Source organism: Dermacentor andersoni, chromosome 2 (genome assembly GCF_023375885.2).
Source record: "Dermacentor andersoni chromosome 2, qqDerAnde1_hic_scaffold, whole genome shotgun sequence".
NCBI classification, from domain to species: domain Eukaryota; kingdom Metazoa; phylum Arthropoda; class Arachnida; order Ixodida; family Ixodidae; genus Dermacentor; species Dermacentor andersoni.
The window spans coordinates 136,051,964-136,077,037 of NC_092815.1; the positions used below are offsets into that span (position 1 = coordinate 136,051,964).

General features: G+C 47.3%; 2 protein-coding genes across 5 annotated transcripts in view; both read left to right on the forward strand.

Annotated features, from left to right (window-relative positions):
• The first annotated feature begins 3,528 nt into the window (after window positions 1–3,528).
• On the forward strand, window positions 3,529–14,015 carry LOC126540049 (NPC intracellular cholesterol transporter 2 homolog a-like). Its single transcript, XM_050186855.3, has 4 exons — window positions 3,529–3,723; window positions 9,418–9,516; window positions 12,043–12,218; window positions 13,580–14,015. Exons 1-4 carry the CDS (start codon window positions 3,612–3,614, stop codon window positions 13,661–13,663), a joined length of 471 nt encoding a protein of 156 aa, XP_050042812.1. The 5' UTR covers window positions 3,529–3,611; the 3' UTR covers window positions 13,664–14,015.
• Window positions 14,016–17,364: 3,349 nt separating this feature from the next.
• The window catches only part of LOC126540035 (uncharacterized), a 43,787-nt gene continuing 36,077 nt past the window's right edge, over window positions 17,365–25,074 (forward strand). The window contains exon 1 of one of the 4 annotated variants that reach the window (XM_050186837.3): window positions 17,365–17,887. The gene's annotated coding sequence lies outside the window, so the exon portion shown is untranslated. The remainder of the gene's footprint in view (window positions 17,888–25,074) is intronic. The other 3 variants (XM_050186835.3, XM_050186839.3, XM_050186838.3) reach the window with 3 other exon arrangements.

Sequence of the window (25,074 nt, forward strand, 5' to 3'; positions counted from 1 at the left end):
GAGCATATGAGGCAACGTAGCTACCTCACCACAGGCCATGCAAGAACAATTTGGATAAATCTCTGGATATATGCTATTAAGGGACGCCGGATTTGGGTACGAATTCGTTTGCAGAAGTCTTAGTGTGACCGCCTGCGGCCTGCTTAGCTTGGAGTGAGGCGGGGGGAAAACCCTTCTCTCTAAGTAAAAGAATTTCGTGATTTCGTTGTGTGTGAGAGGAGCGTCTCTGTGTCCGGGGAGAGAGTCGCCCGATCCGAGGGCAGCGCGGTCGGTAAAGCCACGCGCAGCCTCGTGGGCAGACTCGTTGAGGTTCAGAGGAACCCGTGTGCACTTTTGACTCTTAAGGCAGCGATGCTCTTTCATAAATGCAAACAACGCCGTGTCTGCCATTGAAGGACCGTGTATTGAGATAAATCGCAACAGCTACTGCGTGTGGCCGTAGCGCCGTGTTGTGTAGTGAAATCTGCCTATATATAATAAAGTGCTAATACTGCATTGTATCTCCTGCCTGTGACGTGGAAGAGCTCTTGTTCGTTGTCAGGCCCCGGAAAATCAATATATGTATATTCATGTTAGCATTTTTTTTAATTAGGTGTGTGACTTAGGAAATCATTGCTGGACGACGTAAAATTTGACGCGGGATCACCAACGAACGCACACACACTCAAAGGAATGAGAAGAAAATCATGGGACCTATATATTATATTCAATATCTGTCTCTACGTCTTTGCTTTTTGTGCTTTCCCAATGTTTATCACTACTTTTTTTTTGTGCGGTCGTGTGCGAGCTGTCTCAACTTCGTACCCTGTTGCTAGTTTCATGGTTAATTAAACGAAAACGACTGGGAAGGCGGCCTTCTGCGTAGGAAGGACATTTGCTTTCGTCACAGGAATGGTAGCGCATTGACGCCGCCTTGTGGATGGCATTGCAAGACCAAGCGGGATCTTGACTTCCGCCGTGGCAACGAAAGCTTTATTGACCATAACGGAGGTCTTACATATTATAGTTGCACGAGTCTCTCACTCTGCGCATAAACCCAAGAGATCTTATTACTGGCTTTGTTCTTAGTTAACATTTAACAATTGTTAAATGTTAACAATTGTTTAAAAAAGTTAACAATTGAACACTAAGCCAAACCAGCTTCTGGTTCACACTCCTGCTGAATTCAGTTTTTTTTCTCTTCTCGTCTCCTAACACCCAATGAGTGTCTTTCCTCTTGGTTGCCATAGTCGGGGACCTCCCACCCCCACCCTCCCCACCCCTATCGGTGACCCCACCCCCCTGACGCTATCGTAATAAACACAAGCGGCTATGACCGCTTCGGTGGTTTAGTGCGGATGGTGTACACCCCCTGCCGCTCCTATGTAAATGACTGTTCGAGCACTGCTGCGACTAACTCTGCCGTCGACGCCTATGGCAACAGACGTGTCGCGGCGTTGAACTGCACGCAAATGGTGTAAGCAGTGGGGACTCTTTATTGGCTTATCCCTGTCTACTAATTGGCGGCGACGAATGCAGAGCACACATTAGGCGGGGCAGAACTGTGCATCGGACGCGCCGTGTTATCTTCAATTGTCCTTGCAGTGCCGTCATGACGTAGATGCCATTTCCGAGAGGCGCGCTGATACTGTCCGCGAAGTTGACAGTGTGAGTTCGCAGCGGCGCCATAAACATATAGTAAAACACGTTACCGTGAGGCAGTGCCGGTAGTGTGTATACGGGAGTGTTCCCCTATTATCGTATATACTGCCGCACAACTATTTAGAAAGTGTAGTACGCCTGTTCATATCACACTTTTTTTGCACGAGCATGGTGATCAACGGATTTACGTTTCTATATCTCTCTCCCTAAATGTAAGCAGGTGTGGTGCCATTCCCGGTGGCTGTTGCCAGCCTGATCCATCGCTATTTTCCCAATTGTCCATTGTATATGTGTGTTTTCATACCAAATATTCACATAATAATATGTGCGTGTTAATAGCCTGCACTATCTCCGGGATCGGAGTCTTCAGAATCTGCGGTATCGGACCACGAAAAAGGTTTTAGGCTTCGCTGTCTCCGGGATTGGTCCACAAAAGGGGTCCGAAGCATACCCGTCACAGAAAAATGGTGGTAAGTCGCTGAGAAAGACTTTGTCTTTAATAGCCAAAGCTAAATTAAATTTGTCTGACCACAGTATTCGAACAAAGGACCCCTAGCCCCATTGGTGTGGAGCAGCCAAGCTGATTACAAAAAACAAGGAGAAAGAAAACAAGAGAGATTTAAATAACTCGGTGCACGACACAATTTTAAGATAAACGGTATTGGGTTGTTAGGCCTCTTATGACCGAACACCGCTTATCTTATAATTGTATCTAGCAGTGTTTCTTTCTTTATTATTATTCTTTTTCTCGTTGAGCAGCTTGGCTAACATTAGCTGGGACACACAGTATAGCGGAAAGGTCGGGACAGACAAAGCAACCTCAATTGCGAAATCGTGCAGTAACAGTTGCATTTGCATCTGGAAATTAAAGCTTTTGGTTACGTCCAGAGGAAAAAATTGCAGCGCTCGCAGTGTATCAATGTTCGCGAAAGCAGGTGTACTTCGGTTATTTCAGTCAGCGTCTGCCAATGACAACGAAAGTCAACCAATTCTATTCAGAATGAGAACGTACGTGACGGTCTATTTCCGATCCAAGTAAGTATACCGTAGCTGTTGCTTGATCGTGCACCTACAACCTGATCAAATCAAATGCGTAAGCCGCATTCACGCGCCACTCGAAGAGACAATTAAAGCTGTCATAATGGGCTGGTGTGTTACAATTCGCGGAACTGCGAGTAGGTTTCCCTGACCCGACTATTCGCCGCTACTGTTTTGCATCAACCGCCGCGGTGGCTTCGCAGCTAATGGTGCTGCGCTGCTAAGCACGAGGTCGCGGCGGCCGCATTTCGATGGGGGCGAAATGCAAAAAACGCCCGCGTCCCGCCCATTTGGTGGCACGTTAAACAACCCCATGCGGACAAAATTTATCTGTAGACGCCCCCACCACGGCGTGCCTCATGAACAAATCGTGGTTTCGACACGCAAAACCAAATAATTCAGTTCAATTCCTGTTCGCATCGCTGAATAAAGAGGAAAGAAACTCAATTCGGTTCGCAATGAAAACTGCGTATGACGTCTTATTACCAATCTAGGTAAACAACGCATATCCTGCTTCCTTGCGCGCCAAAAGCGTGACAACTAAAGCCCAATGTGTAAGCCACTGTCACGTGACACTCGAGGCGAAAGGCTAGCCTCGGCGGTTCATCTATCCGATCCCAAAGTTTGCGATCCGGAGTCCACGTGCTGTGTGCTCACTGCACCAAGTAACCCTTCTGCGTTCTCACTTCATTCTCTCTCTCTCTTTCCGCGCAAGAGCGTCGACAAGGAGGAACGCCGCCGCTGACGACAGCCGCCGCGGCCTTTGCGTTACTCACGCGCTGCCCGCAGTGACTCCGCTGCTGCAGGGTTCCGATTACGGCCGCCGCCTTCAAAAAGCGCGAGCACGAGGCACGCGTAACTCCTTCAAGCACGCTACTCTCCCTAACCGGGCGCTCGAGTCCCATCGTGCGCGCGCGTCTCGACGTGCAGCGATGGCCGACCGGAACTCGACGTGGACGCCGACGATTTTGGCGGCGCTCTCCGTCCTGCTCACGGCATCGCTGGCGGGGGCCAGCTTCAGCACCGTGGAATTCACATCCTGCGGTGGGTGCACAGACGCAAGGAATTTGATGATCAGGGTATCCGCTTGTAAGCGACGATTACTCGGTGATGTGTGTGTGTGTGTGTGCGTTCGAACCTGATATTTTAATACGTAGCTAGTATGTAGCGTTCACGTTGAACGCTATATCTCGTTGGGCACCCTGAGTAAGGGCTAAATTTTTAGAGGAGCACTTATGATTCCGATGCGGAGTGTCGCCGAAACAAGGGGACGGCCAAAGCTACCGCGCTATATTGGTATGTTGCAATTACGGAATTGCAAATCGGTATGCCTGTTGCAAAAAAGATGTCAAACTTATAGGTATGTCCTGTACGTGGCGAGTAAGCAATGGGGACGATGCCACTTTCAAATCCTTGCGCCATCTCCCATTAACATAACAGAGTGCGGCAACGTCCGTCTTGCTGAGGCTACGTGTGTCTTGTTTGTAACAAAATTAACCGCGCTGTTTTCTTAAATAAGCTAAAACTCACCTTCGTACCCTCAGCTAGCGTACTGTAGCAACACGGATGATATCGTAGCCAACCTCCCTAGCTTCTTTCTTACTTCTTTCTCGCCTCCAAACAGATCATTCAAATCAATCAATACGCCCCGAAATAACGATTGACGTGACGTCACACACTGATGCAGCACCCTGTGATCAGGGGGCCGTAACGAATGTCCGCCATTATTAACTCCGCTATTTCCTCACTCCTCCCCATCGAACAAAGGCTGAGGCAGTTTCAGAGTACGAGTGCAGTTTGATTATAGGAAACTTCGCAGGTCGAGGAAGAAATACGGGAGAAAGCGTGAGAAGAGAGAGGCCGCCCCTTTTTCCCAGTTGCATCACAGGTACAACTGAACGAACTGACGTTTCTGAAACGGTCTAAATACTTTCCCAAGAGGGCTCGTGTAAGCCTCCTGTAGGATGTGTAGGATGCCTAGCCATTATTACTACTGGTTGCTGCCGGACTCCAATTTATGCGTGTGGTGCTGACAAGTACGCGCATACGTTTACTTCGCTCTTGCCAACTACCCCTAAACGTGCGTGCTGTGTTGTCACAGCTCACTTGCGCTGCACCAGACGATGTCCTGTCACCAGTGCAGCAGTTAAGGTCGTCTGTGCGTCACATATGTGCGACGGTGCTGTGGAACGCGCCACCCGATCCTTGACGTCTGCTAGTGGTACACAGAGAGCAGACACCCAATCAAACATTCATATATCGAATGCGTCCAAAAGCAGCGCTCGTTCCGAGCGATTCCAGCAGCTGACTCCCAGTCATGCAGACCAATCAATGTCCCGTGTAAGGCAATGCGCATCTGCTTATCCCGGCAACCACTCTCGGCGCCGCACACGCGGGCAAAATATTGGGCGCGCACTGTTTTCGTGAGCAGGATCGTTTACGTGGACTGCATAGTGAGGCGATAATGGATTTCTCGTTGCACCTTTCCTGGTGACTCGTAGTGCGAGGATTTGGTGGGAAAGATAAAACCAGCTCAGACATGAGGAAAACAAACATGTTAAAATCTTTCAAATCTTTCAAGCAATCGCAGAGGGCGTAGGCCTAAACAATGGAATTTCGCATACTCTTGTTCTCTTGTCCGACGCAGTCACGTTTATGTCACTAAAATTAATCAAACATGTCAAACTGTGACATGTCTCTGTGTTGTACTTGTCACATTCGGGAGTCGCTGACTGCGCGTATTGACTGTGGCGTCGGAACTGCACGAGGTCGTTGCCACGTTCCAAAAGCCCTCTATCACATGCTATCCGCATCTGCGACTAGTGATGATAGGCATCATTAGTGTTGAAAAAAAAAGAAAAAAAACATACAATAGCCGCATTTCAGGCTAAATGTAACCACCCCGTTAAACACTGGTTCATTGCTTCTTGAGACTGGACCACTATTCACATTTCATTTAGATTCATCTCTTCAATACCTTACCGAGGAAGTCCATATTATTTAGGCGGGAGTCACCTACTTCTTATACGTAACATCTCCTGCTTTTTAATGCGAACAATGGATTCGTGAGCTTACTTCCAGGCACGTTGCAGTAGTTAGGTAGGTATCTTTCTGCCTCGCCTCGTTTCAATAAAAGGAATATTCAAGCGCCCGCGATGATGGGATCGAACCTCTCGCTCTAGCCTCATAAGCAGCCCAACGCTTCAACCGTAAGGCCACGACTGCACGCATGTTTCTCTCGTGCCAACGTCAACTAGCTCTTTCAGACGGATAGATCCAGGTCGTAACGGAACAAGTTGTAAAGTTTCTTTGGCGAAAAAGAAAAAATTCACAGTCTCTTATGTTATCCTTAAGACGACTTGAAGGCGAAAGCCCAAGCGCCGATGCATTAAAGACGGACACAGGATGTACATATCCCCCTTTAATTCGCTTAGTCTATTTCGCTTAGTCATCCCCCATGATTTCAAAGGTCGTGGTTTCGACTCCCACACGAGATCGTGGGTTCGAGTGCCTTAATTAACTCTATCTTAATTAATTTTACCTTAATGAACTTAGCATTCATTAACACGAAATGTCGTGGGTTCGACTCCCACCAAAGGTCGAGGATTCGCAGCCATTTTGTACCTTTCGCGTCGTCGACGCGACTCGTTTTCGCTCAAGGTCGACTGCCTAATAAGATAAATGAGGCTGTCGTTTTAATAATAACAATAATTCCAGTAATGCCGTCGTTGTCACATATCGTCTTCGTCTTGCCTCTGTCGTCACACACAGACTCAAGTGACACACGTGCGCAATTGCTTGCTTTACACCTTGGTCCATCTAGTACCTCTTGAGGAACCCCAGACGACGGTGGATAGCCAGCTACCAGCAAAATGCTTCGCCTGACATTGATTCCCACAGAGCGTGAGGTATGGGTGGATGGATGGATGGAAAAACTTTATTTTCGTCAGAACGCATGTGCGGACGATTCCGTGCTAGATGGCCATCAGCTCATGGCTGACGGCGACCTAGGTGGCCCACTCCGCGGCCCTGGTCTGGACGACCGGGTCTGAGCTGGCCAACACGGCCTCCCACTGCTCGAGAGAAGGATCACGCATAATATCCGCCGGTGGCGGCGCTATGCTACAGCTCCATAATATGTGGTCATAGGTGGCCAGTTCCTGGCATGCGTAATTTCTTTTTAACGTTGTCGTCGGCTCGAGTAACCTATAACTCCCCTCGGTGGTTTAGCGGCTATGGCGTTGCGCTGCTCAACACGGCGTCGCGGGATCAAACAGCCGGTAGCGGCGGCCGCAATGCGACGGGGCCGAAATGCAAGAAGGCGCATGTGCCGTGCATTTGGTGCACGTTAAAGAAACTTTTCAAAAGACAGAGGCATGGGTCTCTCATACGCAAAAACACCCGTGCTTCCTTTCACTAGACGACAGCTGAATAATTTCCAACTTAGGCTTGAAGGGCAAGCTTTGATGTTCGTGAAAGAACATAACCTTCTTGGCGCTATTCGTGACCGCCAGTTGACATGGGCATCACACGTCCACGCAATTGAAAAAGCAGTAGACCAAAAATGTAATAAACCTACTTCGGCGACTCACTGGCACAACATAGAGAGGATCAGTCTCTTCACTATTACAAGTTCATAACGCACACACAAAACAAAAAGGAATTGCTAATTCGGCACCTATTCTCTATGGTTTATCGCAAACTTTGGAGGAACGTCTTCAACATTTACCGGCAAGGGGGCTGCGAGTGTGTCTTGGGGTTCCGCAGGTTACCTCGAGTTCTCTAGTAATTGCTGAAGCTCGTCACCCACCATTTTCAGTCATATGATGGGCTGAAACATGCCGACATTTTTATTGCGTCTTAGCTCAGCACGAGAAGCATCCATTAAACCTCGCGCTTAGTGAATGAAACAAAAGTGAAATTCACGACGTTGTTCAAGAACATAAAACATTATTACATTATGTGAATTATGCAAAGTGGATGTTAGTTGCCATCCTTGTATGTTAATAAGTCCTAAAATAGAATTATCGGTCGAGGGAATTATATCTAAGAGAGATGCGTTCACGGTAGCAGCGCAGCAACTGGCACTATTCCAAATTTACTCATTATATCCCCAGTAAATCCACGTGTATACAGACGGTTCATGTCATAAAAATTCCTCGACTTCAGCATTTGTCTATCCACATTTGGAGCCAGAGCAAACATTTAAATTATCCCGAGAGGCATATTACACCGTGGCAGAACTATTTGCAATACTATGTGCTTTGCGTTTCATAACATCAGAAAAAAAATACGCTAAAATGGGCTATATTTAGCGATTCGCAAGCCGCTCTCACATTACTACAAAGCAATGAGAAACATTCTTTGAACATTGCTATTGTATGAGACGCTCAAATAACACGCAAAAGCAAGCACAATGAATCACGTAACTGCATTTAAGTGGATACCCGGGCACTGCAATACTTCATGTAACACTGCAGCGGACGCAGCTGTGAATCGGACGCACAGTAAAGCAGAGATAATCAAGCTTCCTATCTCGCTTAGTGAAGTCCGTCTGTTCCTGAGACAGATATCCTGTCATCTCATCGAAACTGCTTGGTTTGATCAGTAATCTAAGAACATGGAGTTATATTTTATGGGATCATGTATAAACATATCAATTGCGTCAAATCTGAGAGAAAACAGAAAATTAGAAGCATTATAGTGCACCACCTGCGACTTGGTACTGCACTTACGAGACACCTTTTATACAGGATAAAACGTGCCTCTAGTCCGCAGTGCTCTTGTTGCCATTTAGATGCAGATGTGCATCATGTCCTCCTCGAGTGCACTACATATGATCCACAACGAAGGGCATTGCAAACAAAATTGTTGCTTTTAGACAGAAGGCTATTCACTCTAGAAAAGATGCTTGGTCCATGGCCAACTGCGGGCCTTCAGAAAAGAGCACTTCCTGCTTAAAACAAAAGTTCTTCGAGGGCACCAACATTTCGTGGAAATACCAAATTTCAGTTTATCCTAAGTTAAATAAGTGATAGAAATGTTGCTCGGGGTTCAGAATTGATTTATGTGGTGATCGTAATCTGTACGCTTTGTGTAATTACTTGTGTTTTGTACCTGCAGTGTAATTACATGCGTTCTGTGTTTGGGTATTCCAAATATTTGACTTTATATATGCGTATGTGTACTGAACTCGTGCATAAAACTTTGCTATTCATGCACTGAAGGACGGTGTAGTGTTTATTCATCTTGCTTTATACTGAGCGCCATATTTCGTGACATTATTCTCCCTTTTTGTGCATATTTGTTTCCTTTACTAAGTGGCGAGGAGCCGCCGGTGCCGCCATGAAGGCGCCAACCTCTCCTATTATTCATTTCAATAAAAATAAACAGGTGGTGAAAATTGATCCCCAGTCCACCAGTACGGCATGCTTCATAGTCAGATCGTGGTTCTGGCACGTAAAATCCCAGAATTTAATTTAATTGAGTAAGCTATAGCCGTCTTTAATGTTTTGCAATTTGTTTTTGTTAGAACTTATGCAAGCGCTACGCAAAGTCTAGCGGCTAGCGTTCTAGTAGCTTTAGTGGGTTTTTGTTTCTCTTTGTGGTACACAAGGTCGAGGCGTTAGAATAAATCGCCGCCTACGATCCCATGAAAGAAATAATCTTTAGCCACTATTTCATTCTTATTTCAATATTATTCAAGACTAATTATCTGTCTTATTTTTTCTGGCACAGGGGGCGATGTAATACAGGTTCGCGTGGACCCCTGCGAAAAGCTGCCTTGCACATTTAAGAAAGGCCGATCGGCGAAGATCGAGATGGACTTTCACAGCGGTAAGAGTTGTTTTCCAGTTCTGTAGTGGTGAACCAGGAAACGCTTGCAGGCGATAAAGGCGACGTAGCTCCGTGTTTGTCGTCTCTTTCTTTGTTTAAACTTGACACATTGACATTGACAAATGTCATGATCAATCGAATCAAGACATTATGCTTAATGCAACCAGATTTCGAAGTGCAGGGCTGTACGCTGATTGTTTTGACAAAAAGAAACTTTGTTACAACGAATACAATGTGTGCTTTGTTTGTAGAGATCGCAGAAAAGAGAGAGGTGAAGCGAGGAAGGGCAGGGAGCTGTTAGCCAGGCAGGCGTTCGGCTTCCTACCCTACAGTAGAGAAAAGGAGATGGAGACATAAGTGCTGGAAAGCGATCAGATAGCTCATTTGGATGGCACTGTGCGTTGAATTGATTGTCATCGGCGAGGGCAATTTCTTTCCTCGGAGGCCTACGAAATACTGGAGTCAATTTTTTGCGAGAGAGAGGGAGAGAAACAGAGGGGAAGAAAAGCAGGGAGGTCAACCGAGATGCACGTTCAGTTTCGTACCCTGTATAGGGGGTAGAGGGGTGAAGAGAGAGAGAGAGAGAGAGAGAGAGCACCGTTTCGCCCACATTTGAAGGTGCGCACTGAGTCTACAAATGGTCGCCAAGACCTGCCGACTTCAGGTGCTGTAATAACGCTTTCGTGGCCTTGTGCCATTGACACGCACGGTCCAAGGATCTTTTTCTCCTTAAATGGTCTAGAGCCCAGCCGGTTCAATTCCGTCCAGAGAGGTTCACGCTTGACGTCGTACAGGGGACAGAGACATAAGATGTGTTCAGTTGTTCCTGTAGTTCTACAAGAGTCGCACATGGGCGTGTACCTTATTCCGATGCGCAACTAGTAGGCATTTCTAAATGCCACCGCTTACCTACAGTCTCTACTACGCCAAGGTCGTAATTTTCACACCGTGTTTTTCCAGATTCATTTATTTTTCCAGTGCAGTTTTACGTAGTGTTATATGTTGGGTTCCTATTTGTCGCGCCTGGCCGTAAACTGTTCGGCATAGGAATTCTTACGTGATTGCAGTCGCTATGTAGCGTGTTATTCTGCTTGTTTGCTAGTTATTGTGTTTTCTTGTTTGTGAGTGACACCATGTTATGTTTTGAAGCTGTGTAAGTGTACAGAAAAGCATCTTTTCTCTCACACGCTCACTATAAGAGGAAACGTATCTATAAGCAGTACTCCTGTTCTGTTGATTTTAATAATGCCATAGATACATGTGTAGCTTTCTGTGCTTTTGAACCCATCGCAAAGGGAAGCGGCATCTCCCTGTTGCAAATAGGTTACGCGTCGGTGCTAATTCGTATTGACAGAACAGAAAAGGCGGAGTGCAAGGCGACCTTTTGAAATAAAATTAAGACGATTACATGCGGCTCTTTAAAGGTACGCTTTGCAATGTGTTGAATGTTGCGGGCAACGCTAGGGACGCGCAAAAAAAAAGAAAACAAAAGTAGGAGCAGAGGCACAGCGATGCCGTACTTGTAGTTATCTGCGGGAATAAAACAAAAAATTTAACTATTCGTTAAATTCGGCTGTCTCGTCTGACTTTTTACTCTGTTTCTTTCGTGCCCTAGGAGTACTGTTGCTACAACGCTATAGATTACATGCTTATGTAAAACGTATGTGCAACAGAAGCTGGCTTCTCCTCACAACCATGCTTTTTGCGAAAAAGCCAGCTTTAAAGGTGTATGCTACATGGGAGCGGACATCTTCGAAATTGCTTCGAAGTTCGCACGAGCGGCTTTAACTAGCAATACACACTAGTACGTGGTAGCCCTAGCGCGAAGTTGTGTAGTCGCTGCTGTTGCCATCAGCGATTGTTCCAGTTTCCTTAAATAAGAAGTGGGATTATATAACAACGCACACGTCGTTGAATTTTTCTTCTAGAAATTCATAAGCGATTTTTTTTTCTGAACCTGTCGTTCCGAATTAGGACTGCATGATGAATATCACTCAACTGATGGTGATAACACTAACAGGGCTCACTTGAGATCGTTGTGTATACATGGCTCTGAGAGTAGCAATTGAACATAGAAGGAAGCGTTCTATCGAAATAAAAATAAAAATTCGGCGTAGAAAAGTCGTCGACAGGAACACAGTGCACATGATGAGTGCTGCTGCTGAGGCAGTGAACCGCCAAGAGTGGAAAAAGAATGTTTCCATAATTATTTTTCTTCTGCTCGTTTGTACTCGGCGAAAAACTAAAAAAAAAAAAAGATGTCGCGCAGGAAACCACAAGGACAAGAACACAGAAAGAACTGAAGGAAAGAAAACAGAACAGCGATCTTCCTGCGCACCAGTATCCTTGTCCTTGTCCTTTGTGCGCTAAGTTTTTTCACCTTCATTACCAGCCAACTATATCCGGGGAAGAAACGTTTTGTAAAACTCAACGTTTTACGTCTTCATCGATGTGTGTAGTATTTTGTGCTGCGTAGCGGCTCATCGGGAGTAAGCGTTTGCTGTACCGCGAGGCTTCTTCTTGCAGTGAAGAACCAGTCCAGCGTGAGCGTGGCCATCATGGGAAAGTCTCACGGCGTGCTTCTTCCGCTGCCGTTCAATCAGAAGGACGGCTGTACCAGCTCGGGCCTCGATTGCCCTCTGCAAGCCGGTCGGAACTACACAGTCGCGCGAGCTGTCAGGGTCTACCGGATCTATCCAAAGGTGAGTCAAAATGGTTTAGCTGCACTGCGATTCCACATTGCACAGAAAGGAGAGAGATATGAACAAAGTGTGGACTACGGGAAAATTAGAGGTCCCCTTACCAGCCTTCTACACTGCAAACAAACAAGCCCGGTGCGCAGTTCATACATTGTCGATCGCGTCTTCACGGTATTGCACCTATGCACGCTGCTAAAATAGCCCGTGCGTAAGCTATTCCCAACGCAGCCAGCCTCCTCGCCAAAGCAGACTACGTCACAGCTTCCCCTACCGCGCCACTGGCACCGCCTGCAATGCATCGATCGCCTGCAACAAAGGCGGACATGCTCACACTTCGGTGGCTTACTAATAGCCACGAAACGCAGAGCGCGCGAAACCGACACAGGAAATGAGCCGTGAAGCAAGACATCGTATTTTCATCTTGTTTTGATGCTCGAAAGGAAAAAGACAGAAAAAGAGAGAGAAACGTGCCGTGCCCTCTCAGCTTCGATATGGGAGAATGCCGAAGAGGAATGTTGCCTGCGCATGCTCCAGTCGAGGCAATGGGAGAGAGCCTCTACTAAGGTGATGGTAGCTTGCTCCCTCGAAAAATTCGCCTCCCAATATGTCATTTGACATATTGATAAATGTGCTGCTAAATTCTTCTGAAAAATTCTTGCGCTAGAGCGCTCTCTAGACGGCACCTTATAATTTCAAGTATATATTAAAAAAAATTCTGACGGAGTTTAGTGAGGAATCCTTAAGCATGGGTCGAGCCCGGTTGGCTATCCTGCATTCGGGGAAGGGGAAAGAGCTAGGAAGCTCAGTTCACGCGCAACCACAGAGCTAGGAGCTTTCACTGACACAACCATAGCCTGTCATTGGTTCTACGTACTTACCTTCAGGAAACCCAAGAAGCTTCATACATTTACGAATGTCCAGACGCAAAATTTGGTCAATGTTAGTTGTTAATCGCTGTTCAAAGAATGCACCCCTCGTATGTAAGCTTAATATGAGAATATTTTTGTTCATTGTTACGGTAGGTAGAGCTAATTCATTACCAAAAGGCTGAGAAGTCGGCCTATGATAGCGCGCACTAGGTTGTTGTTCTGATAGGACGAAAGGGACCATAACATGTATATTATACATGTTATGTATATTACTTGTATATTTACTTGTATATTACTTGTATATTACTTGTGTATTTGGGTAATCCCAAATATACAAGTTTTATCTGTTGTTAGGTCGTATTCATTCATTGCCCGATATTAATCCTGTTCAGCCATAAGTTGTTATTGGGTGTTCGATGTCTCTCTCTCTCTCTGTTCTTTTTTTTTAGCACTACCTTTGTAAGCCGTGCGCGTCGTATCTTTTCGCCGTCGCAGATGGAGATCCTCGCGGTGTTTCAAGTAAGCGGCAAAGGAGGAGACGTCTTAGCCTGCGTCGAATTCCCCATTCACATTATGTGAACCACAAGGAACGGCTACAGGAAGCTACCTGGATACCGGGCAGCTCAAACAGCCCGCTGCGCGGTATCCCAAGAAAGCAGGCAGCAAAAACAAATCGTGGACGCGAACGACAATGCGGGCCATCGACCAGCGTGCGACGTGCAAACGACCACAAAAGAAGTTTCAACAAAGCCGCGTATCGTTGGTTGCGGCAGCGACAACTGTAAAGTGCACCGATGTGGTTGAGAGGACCGCTGCCTTTGTGTAAAAAAAAAAATGGGGGGGGGGGGGGGGGACAGAGATGTGTGTACAGCGTTGAGAGCATAACGTTATTGACACGAATAAAACACAGCTACAAACACGTTTAGACTGATCTGGAAGACTGCCGAATGTCACATATGTTGCGCGACAGGAGCAATCAGGGCGTACGTGCCGGACCCAGAAAGAATGAATTATGAACAGACGATGGTGCTCTGGGAGTGCGTGGGTCAGCACTAAAAGCCATGCGCGGTGTAGGTGCGTGTAAGTGTGGAGATGTGCCGGTACGTATGGTTGCGCAGAACGTGAATTTAGAAGTGGCGAAGTGGCGCTGTGCTCAGCGGAGCGATCACGTTCGTCTCATGCGAGTGGTTTGTGAGCAGTGCGGTGTTGACTGAGGTTTTATGTTTTCGTTTTTCCGTATAACCTGATGAAGTCTGTCATAATTCGTCACCAATCACTGTAAAGAGCCTGCGAGACTGCTTGCAACGTTTGGTAATTGAAGAATAGCTAGCTAAATCTTAGTGGACGCTGTCGAACATAACTACAAAACGGCCCAAGTGGATACAATTTCCGCGCATTCAGTATCAACAAATGAACGAATGAATGGTGCGCACCAATGTCACCAAGAAAAACTGTAATTCAAATACTAAAACGTGTAGAGAGTTTGACGTTGCGAGAAGTCAATCATGCTCTATTTCTATCAACCATTTCCATTGCCTCAACCTTTCCATGCGGAAAGGTTGTGGTAATGTTAAACAAAAGAAATATATTTTATCATCATGATAAGCTGGAAAAAAAGTGAAGGTTGCTACGACGCAGCGTTCGAGCAGTACCAAACTGTCGTTCAAGCTACTACAAGAAAGCGTGATGCAGTCTTTTACCTTCAGTGAATAACTTATCCATGTGCTAACACGTATGGAAGGCTTAAAAACAAAGCTTTGTTCGAGATTAGTACACAGTGTATAGTGAACTTAACCACTGCCCACATCCTTACACAACATCATTGATCATATTATCACACAAAGTGCATATCGCCCTGTGTCCACGAAGAATTCTTGTAAGATGTTAGCATTTTGTTGAAGTCGGCTCACCGACATTATTGAATGTTTCTAGTGCTTTATATATATATATATATATATATATATATATATATATATATATATATATATATATATATATATATATATATATATATATATATATATATATATATACATATATATATATATATATATATATATATATATATATATATATATATATATATATATATATATATATATATATATATATATATATATATATATATATATATATATATATATATAAATGGGTACGACAATAGGTCGACGGAGGAGAATGGAGGTAGGAGTGGCCGTTGGTCTTTCTAATTCTGTTCCTAGTCTTTTTATTGGAAACAATAGAAATTTTCACATTTTTAACTAGCCGAACTTTCTGCATTGACTCCTCGACCACGATCCTAGTATGAGAGAGAGTAGGGACGAAGGAAAGGCAGAGAGGTTTACTAGACTTTGTCGAGTTTGCTACCCTGCACGTGGGGAGGGGGAGTGAAAGAAAAAGAGAGAGAACATTATGCACAGTGTGCTAGGGCCGTTTAAGATAGCCCTAGTATACTGTGTAGAACAGAACGACGATTGCCCAGACTGCCTATTTTATGTGTCAATGTGTTTTTTTTTTTTTTTTCATGGCCACGACAGTACTAAGGAGTAGTGGAGAGCCGTATCCTTTAGAGGAAGCTATTTGTGTGCACCACTTCCAGTCGACGAAGATTGATAACTGTATTCCGTTATCATCAAGGATCGTTTTTCTCATCGCCAACAAAATTACTTCGTACAGTTGACGTCCCACACCAGCAAATTACACGCTCAAATCGGCCGAATGTATACCTATCGTACCGCAGATACGGTAGTGCCCGGCGAATGTAGGAAGGTTCCTCTCTCTCTCTCTCTCTCTCTCTCTCTCTCTCTCTCTCTCTCTCTCTCTCTCTCTCTCTCTCTCTCTCTCTCTCTCTCTCTCTCTCATTTTTCGCTGTCAGACTGCGAAGTGAGCGTAGCGTCTGGTCATAAAGTACAGACATTCCATGTCACGAGCTCCATAAGGTACACGAGAAATGCACTGGCATGGTAAAGACGACCAACATTGTAGACACGCATCACCCGCGCGACCGCGTCTTTCAACCGACCTGCTTGAAATCGCCTTTTGTGCGTCCTGAATCGTGTTCCGCATTCTCTTTGTCCTCTACGAAACAAAAGGTGCGCGTGTGTGAGCTAGACCGAAGCTGGTCGAAGAACGTAGGTTGAAGAAAGAAAACTGTACGGACGACGGCTTTTCTCGTAGCATACGTGCCCGCCCGGCTTGAAGTGTGCTTACGCCTTTCCTGCGAGGGAGGGCTTTATTTGTGGACTTCATTGATGGCTCGTGCCCATACAATTGCTGGTGCAGGCAAAATGGTTGACATGCGCGTGCGTAACGGGCGTCTTCCAAAGGTCGAACTGTTATCACATTCAAGCTCGGGGCTCGATTCAGCGCCCTTTCACCGCCCAACCACGCCTGCCATAGCTTTATCACTGCTACTTAGCCGGCAGCGTCAATTCTTCTTGCGAGGCAACGAATAGGCTGCCTTCAAGAAAGCGTGACAATAGATTTCTGCGTTTTTATTGTGTCGTATGATGCCCTATCATGGACGTTGTTAAAAATTTTGTTACTCGCCCATCCAAAGATTAAGTGAACCGTGGGAGCAAATTAATCAAGAAAATATTACGCTGGTTGTGACAAATGACGCCCTAAGCTGATTTGCAGGGATGGATGGAGTGTGGATAAGCGATAGCTTAGGAATAGAGGTCGCTAACTAGGTGGGAAAATCTCGGTGGAGGTCTAGTCGTCACCTTGAACGTGAAAACAGGTACACTAATGTTGCGGATTGCGCTGAATGACAACTCCGACGTGTAGGTAACACACGGATCTCCATGGTATGTCATGAAAAACAGTACGTCCTTCCTTCCTGTTGTAAAGAACCACTAGTCTCTGTCAATGCCGTAATAGTTGACCACCTACAGAACGTCACGTGCCCTCCTATCTTCAGCATGCGTGGCGCAACGAAGACACGCGGCCAGAAGTCGAATCAAAGGCGTTTCACCACCTTGGCAACGGTATCTCAGCGTTGTCAATGAGTTTCACGCCCATCTGAATATATATCCGCGGAATGGGAGCGAGCCGGGAGGATTTGCGTGCATTGCCGTAATTGCTAATCTCTCTTGCTACCAGCACACGCTTACCCATAGCGGCCGCTCGCACACTCGCGAGCGCACCTTCCTAGGAAGCCACGCGATCACCCTGGCATCTACGCGGTATGCGCTGAGGTGTGGGCTCGAAAAAGTACTCGGACGCACGGACAAAGGCGGACGCTACGCGTGCCCTGAATTCATCGCGGCGTGCGCCGCGATAGCGAAGCACTGCGACGCCGCGCAGTTTCCGCAATGCCCTCCTCTAGTTTCTGGACTTAACAGTGCAGAGCGACACAGGGAGGATCCTCCGCACGTTCTATTCAACGCAGAAAATAAAGCGACTGCGTGTATAGGCGCGCTCTGCGCACTTATTTGGAGAGACGCATAGGCACGCGTTTCCAAAGTCGTCGGCTCGCGACTCCGTTCTGTGATGCGCTCGTCGTAATTGGAAAGGCCTCGCGAGCAGCAATTAATCCAGCGGAGCGGGGAGACCGAGCCCATCGACCGCGCCCACGCAGCCACGTCGCGCTGGCGCGGTTACGGAACAGCGGGCTCGGACCGCGGCCAAGACTAAGCGAGCCGTGACCAGCGCCGTCGACGTCACGGTCAGCGCGCCGCTTGGCCGCACTCCAGCGGGCTCCGCCGCCATTAGTGGACGACCGAGCTGCCGCAACCACCGAGGGACCCAGAGGCGGAGCTGCTCGCTCTTCACCGAGCTGCGTCTACGCCGCGGCAGCAGGTAAGCGATGACCCTCTCGTAGTTCCTTTCACTCGGCGAGCCGCCTGACGAATCCGTGATTATACGAACTTAACAGCGTACCTGCTCGGTCGCTAGGACCACATACCCCTTGTCGGAGACCCAGGAAGCCCCCAAGCGCGGACTTTGAACTTCGGCACCATGCTGGTTTGATTCCTTAAAGAACTAAATAAAAGAGGACAGTTTCAGGTAGGGGTGGAGGGAGGCCTGAAGTATCAGGGCCCGTATTCGCAAAAAAAAAAAAAAAGAAAGAAACACGCCTTCTTACGCTAGAAATATACGAAAGAGCAGGTGGTAGGTAATAGTGATCGTGCACACATTATTCCAGGGACGAAGGCCGGCCGACACAGCTCTTATTCGAATGAAAAACTTAGCGAATTCGAGTCCAGCAGAAGCGAGAAGAATTGAAATGTGATCATTTTCGCCCAAGCACGGACATGTCAGTAGCATACACGAGCGAGCCCATAGATAAAGGAGAACCCCGTTGCAGGGAGAATATTTTCGTGGGTGATTTCGTCACAAAGCCTACAGCAAAGCTGTTACGGCGCAACGAGAAGGCAACGGCTGAATCGTGTGAGACTGGTAGTTAACTGTAATAGCCGGACGCCGTGGCCGGTCATCGTAGCAGATTTCGTCTGTAAGCTTTTGCGGCGGTTCCTCTTGGACGCAGGGACAAAGAGAGAGAGAAAGCAAGGACAGGAAAGGCAGGGAGGTCAACCAGAAGACCACCCGGTGTTCTACCAGTGACAAAGTGTTCACGAGCATCGTATGGTCTGAAGAGCAAGCCACGCCCTATCGCGCGAGGAACGTTTTGACATTTAGAATTAATTTGTCCGCTTCACAACGACGTAGCGCACTGTGACCTTCTCTCTCATCCCTAAAGGTGTTAAAACTGAAAATTCACGCGATTAAGGAAAGAATGGCGTGGACTGCTGCACGCGCTCGGCCACTGTACTTGCACTACGATTTTCGTTCTTTGTTATGAACAACCTAGCCCAAAAAACACCTCACTCGATCAATTAATAAGTTCACCCAGCGACGTAGGGAAAAAAAAAAAGCGGGGAGGGAGGGGGGAGCCGAACTTCAGCTGATTTATTTACACACTTGGACGCACTTCAAGAAAATCGTCAACTGAAAGCGAGTCTCCGCGCAAAGATTTCCGAATATAACTTCAAGAGTCCTTTTTGAACGTTTTAAGTTAATTACATACCCTAAAATTCTACCGCGCCATCATTGAATGCCTCGTTAATATCCTCACTGTCAATATAAGCTTTCACTTTCTCCCGGCTGCGACGATTCTTTGTAAATACGCTTACAAACATAACTTCCAGTGACGACCGGTCGATTTATCGTTTGATTCATGGGGTTTCATGTCTTAAGCCAACTCCGGGGTTATTAGAGAGGCCGCAGTAAAGGGCCACAAATAAATTTTGGCCACTCGGGATTCTTTAAGGTGCACCTAAATGAAAGTACAGGACCGTTTTTGTATTTCGCCACCATCGTAATGCCGCCACGGCCGGTAGTCGAAACTGCGACCTCATACTCGCCAGCGGAATGCCGTAGCCAATGCTCCACCGCGGCGGTTAACGAAAGTTGGGGAAGCCGGGTGCAGGGCATTGCAGTATTGGCACCTATCTTTCCACGTAGCTCCCACTTCGCCTTAATCCAGTGAGGAGCAGCAGAATAGTGCACGTCCTGCCGTCTTTCTTGCCCATGTGAATCCAGCGCTATGACGTTTGAGGTGTAGCAGGCTAGAGCCACGCTCTCCAGGCCGACCTCTCCTCCTTTCTCTTCGTTAAAATCTACTCCTCTTCATGTCCAACTCATTGCATCAGCCGCACTTACGAAAATGCATGAATATTTGTTAATGAATTCCCGGCTGCAGAATTTTGCCAGGAACAACTTAAGGAACTCACCAATATCTGTTTTATGCATGAGTTTTACTTACTATCATAGACACTTGCGAAAGACGGCGTATCAGAGCCCCTTTCAAGCTCGCGGCCACTAGATGCGCTGACTTTAAAAAAAAATAATTGTGGCGTTCGACGTCCCGAAACTGCACAGTGACTTACGAGGGAGGCCTTATTGGAGGGCTCTGTATTAAATTATGATCCGCCGGAGTTGGTTAACGTGCACTTAAATACAAGTATGTACATGAGTGTTCTTGCCTTTTGCCTCTATCGAAACGCGGCCGCCACTGCCGCAATAGAAAATCAAGATATTCTGGAGCGCCACCTGCATTCTCAGCGTGTCCCAGCAAAACCTATAACGTTATGTTCTACAATAACGAATATAGGCTGCAGATTTGCATGTACGTATGGTATGCACAAAATCTGTCCCATAAGTTCATGCAGTGCGTCAGCAAAAAAAGTGGCAGCGGGTGGATTGGCACCACTCGCTCAGTCTCTCCACTCGATAGGACCCGGTTGACCTCTAGTACGAGCTGGTCTGCTCATATATGATGAAACACAATACTTCTATGCGTGCAAATGTTGTGTAACCTATGTATAGCGTTTGTCCGAATGACGATCTACGAACAGAAAAAACAAAGAATGAATGTCGAATTTCTGGCGATTTCGGGCAATAATGCTGCAGAAATTCATGAAATGTTGCAAAATGTATTTGTAAAAGATGCCCTATAAAGGAAGGAACGGTGTTCAAGTTGGATCAGCATTTTCGGAAAGGCCGTGAGGACCCTCAAGAACTACTCAATATCAGGACGTCGATCCACCTCGTACGACGATGAAAACATCGATCCTGTGCGTTCTTTCGAGCTCAGTGACTGCCGACTGACTGTTAGAAATGATATTAGGAGCACTTGGTTTGGAAAAATCACCCGTTCACTAGAATTTAACTTAACATTTGGAAATAAAAACAATATGAGCCATGCTGGTGCCGGAACTTCTGACTACTCAGCGAAAATTGGGACGAAGGAGTGTTGCAATGATTGGAACACTTCGCACGAAACCCGTTAATTCTTCCAAGAAGTCGTCACCGGCGATGAAACTTGTATTTACGATCACGGCATCGAGCTTATGCCGCATAGCAAGTAGTGAAAAACAAAGCTAAGCAATGGCTAAAAAATAAAAAATAAAATAAATAACTAAACAAATAAAGTCACAGTTTCGCCAGACTGGTGAAGCGCTGGTTGAAATAGCAAATTGTTAGATAGCTATACATTGTAAGGAGAATAGCTTTATCGGCCGTATAAGCTCGTAAACATTCGCTTATTCCCTAAATTAACCAGCACGGTGTCACGCGCACACAGGCAAACAAAGACAACTCACTCGGTGACCACGGACACTCGCTGCCAAAACGCTGGCGTGAGGAAGAGCGGCAGCCGCAGTGAGCGAATTTACCTTCGTGCTGTCGATCGCTTCAACGCGAACTAAGCGGCGAGAACACAGCGCCCACGAAGTTAACAGCCCTCGGCGCACCTAGACGTTGAATATGGCAGGGACCCTGCCATTTTCATGCGGCTCGGACGACACCTACGTGGAGGACTGGCTGACGACATATGAGAGGGTAAGCGCCCACAACAAATCGGACGATCCCACAAAACTGAGCAACGTGTTCTTCTATCGCGCTGGTGTCGCCACTCTTTGGTACAACAACCATGAAACCGATTTTGCGACGTGGTCCTCGTTCAAGACCTCTTTAGTGCATGGCTGTGTTTGGTCGCCCTGCTGTGCGCAAGCTGCGTGCGGAATCGCTTTTGCGAGAATGCACACAGAAGCCGGGTAAATCATTTGCCAGCTAAATTGAATATGTTCTGGACTTGCGTAAGAGAGTCAACGCGACGATGTCGAAGTTCCGTAAAATCCGAAATGTCATGAAAAGGATAGAGGACCATGCTTTCAACATGCTACTTGCAAAGAATACTCACTCCGTGACTCACATCGTCACTCTCTGTTAAAGCTACGAGGAGCTACGCAAGCAGCGCTCGTTGACACGTCGCCCTTCATCGCGTGAGGAAAACCACTTCCGGTTTATATACCACCTCCGACCAGTCAGCGCTGCTTGCAGAAATGAAGGCTTTCGTCCTGGAGGAAGTTGTACACCAGCTCTCCTTGATGACATTCACTCAGCCGCCGCGTATACAACAGCCTGCCTCGAATTTTATGCCTCCGCTCCGCCGCGCGATCGAGCAAGAAATCGCCGAAGGTTTGCCAGGCCAGCGCCAATATCTTCCTGCGGCGGCACCACTCAACTACGCTGAAGTCGTTGCGACGACCCAGTGGCTACACCACTCGGCTACGCTGAAGTCGTCGCGATGACCTCTCTCCATACTTGCGGAGGAACTCTCTCCAAGGATGCCTCTCCGTTACGGCAACGTCGTGGCGGGACCCCGACTGCAGCCCGCCATGCAGCCATATCAGCAGCCGCCTCGTACTTACGCGTCGTGTGACATGGATGGGACCTGCCCAGCGAACAGGTGGCGTATCCCCGACAACCTGACAATATGCTTTGCGTGTGGCTGTGCCAGTCACATCGCATATTATTGTAATCGTGCGCATCCGCTAATCGCCGCGCCACCCATGACGAGCCAGCCCAACCGTTAATATTACGACCCCCCGTCGGCTATGTCACTGACACTGCGCTCAACGCCAATCACCCGCCGTTCACCAGCTCCTCGCCATCGCTCACTGCTGCCGATGAGACCTCACCCCGTAACTCGGGACGAGGAAAACTAATCGTCGCAGTCCAAGAGGCACGGGCTACGACACCGCCGAAATGTGAAAGTCCTCAACGCAGTCCCTCGAACGTAACCGAATTGTTTGTTGACGGTGTTCACGCATCTGCATTCGTGGACACAGGAGCGGCCGTATGTGTTATGGACGCTTCGCCGCTTAATTACTGCGGAAAGTCACGACGCGCCTTTCTGGGTTGTCCCTCCGCACAGCCAGTGCTCAGCATATTCAAGCCTTGGCGGCTTGCACTGCTCTTTATTTCCTTAACGATGTTCCATACTCCATAAAATTCATCATCCTTTCCTCGTGTTCTCATTTCGTTATCGTCGGCTGAGATTTTATCTCGCGTCAAAATGCCGTTATCCATTGCGCACGGGCCGAAATAGAACTCTCGCTGCTGTTAGAATTGCCGCTCACCTACAAATCTTTGTTTTCGAGCAAACTACTTGTCCAAGCCGACACCCACGTTTCTCCGAACGCGTCAACGGTCGTGTCTATGTATGTACTGCAGTGGAATCTCAGGCGCTGTTGGACTACTGTCTCCATCCTACCGCTTTCTCACTCGGAAAAGCCTGCTGCTACCTTTTGCTACAGTGGACATCACACAGGGCTACAGCACCGTTTTCGTTTGCAAGCCGTTCCCATACCCTATGATGCTGCTCCGAGGGGAATGTCTTGGCAATGTAGGAGCCATCGAAGACGTACAAATTATGGACGTGCCCGATGACAGTTAATGTGCTAGTTCCAGTGAGCTCAGTGCTGTTTCTACGTGTGGCCTATCGCCGAGTGGTGTGTTCGGTTCTTCTATTGCCGATGACCTTACACCGGTCCAGCGGTCTCGGCTTTCGTGCCTCTCAGAATAATTTCGTGCTTCTTCTTTCGATGTAGGGCAATCTTCTCTGGGCCGGACTTTAACTGTTGCACATCGCATCGACACTGGCTCGCAACCGCCATTACGGCAACGTCCGTTTTCTGTATCTCCTGCAGGAGGTCGTGTAATCAACGAACAAGTCGACGAAATCCTACGCCGGGAGGTGATACGACTTTCCAACAGTCCATGGGCATGCCGTGTCGTCCTTGTTACGAAGAAACATGGTTCTGCGCGGTTCTGTGTAAACGACCGGTGCCTCAACAAGATCACTAGGAAGGACGTCTACCCTCTTCCACGCATAGACGGACAGTCTACAAGGCGCAAAATTATTTTAATCTCTAGATTTTAGCTCAAGCGCCCATGACAGAACCCGATCGGCCGAAGACAGCTTTTCTCACACCCGGCGGTTTATACAAATTTAACGTAATGCCATTTGGACTTTGTAATGCACCCGCAACTTTTGAGCGCCTGATGGACACAGTACTGCGCGGCTTGAAGTGGCACACGTGCTTGCATCTTGATGACGTTGTTGTTTTTGCTCCTGACTTCACCACGCACCTTCAACGACTGCGGTGTGTTTTGACGTGTTGAACAAACGCTGGCCTACAATTAAACCTAAAGAAGAGCCGATTTGTGGCTTGGCAGCTGACGATTCTAGGGGCCCTATAACGTAAAACTATTCCAATATGTTTTTATTCCAATCTCCTGACGTCAAATTTGCGTAACCGTCGACGCAAGCATCGGGCGGTGTCCTGCAGGGTAGTCCGAACAGACCAATCAAACGCTCTCCTCGTTTATAGGAGGTCACTTTTGTTGGCTTTAAAAACGAATGAAATTGCCTACGGTGGGCTGCTTGTCTAATATAATTGGCTGACAAGAGGCGAGGAGCACGCTCAAGAGAAGAAGGATTCGATAGGGCCGAGCCAGTGCTCTGAAAATCAATAACTGGATGAAGAGGGTGGTGCCGGCGTCTGCGATTGGTCCGCTTTCCCTTACTTTGCTTGTGGTGGCTGGTCGAAAATCGCGGCGGCATGCGACGGAAGGTTAAAAATGCCGCTAAAACAAAACCTCAGCAAAGAAGAGTTGGCAGAGCGAAGTCGTAAACGTGTCCAAAGTGCTAGAAAACGTTACACGGCCACGCAAAAAGGTTTATTGTACGCAAATAAATCCATGCTCCACGGCAGGTGCGAGTAGCCAGTGCCTGAGCGATCGGCGGCAGCCAACTTTTAATCCTTTCGGAGCGGGGCAGCCTCCGGCTATTCAGAAAAAAATTCAGTGTTGTTCGGCATATTAATGCATCTTTAACGCGTACACGTCACCTTGACGCGGTGAGTTTTCGCGTTCTTGTGACGTCACGTGACAGGCAGGTGAAGTAGGTGCAGCCCGACAACTTTTGACCAATAACCGAGTGTTAATGGCTAAAAGGCGTCGGATCAGAAATAACAATTTCGTTTGTTCGGTCCAATGTTGCATAATCAGTGCGTGCGCACCATATCAGATGGGGAGCTATCGCGGTTTTCGTGACGTCGCGTGACATACAGGCGAAGTGGGGGTGGTCCAAAAATGTTTTTGAGCAACCGCGGAGGGCTGATTGCAGAATTGGAATG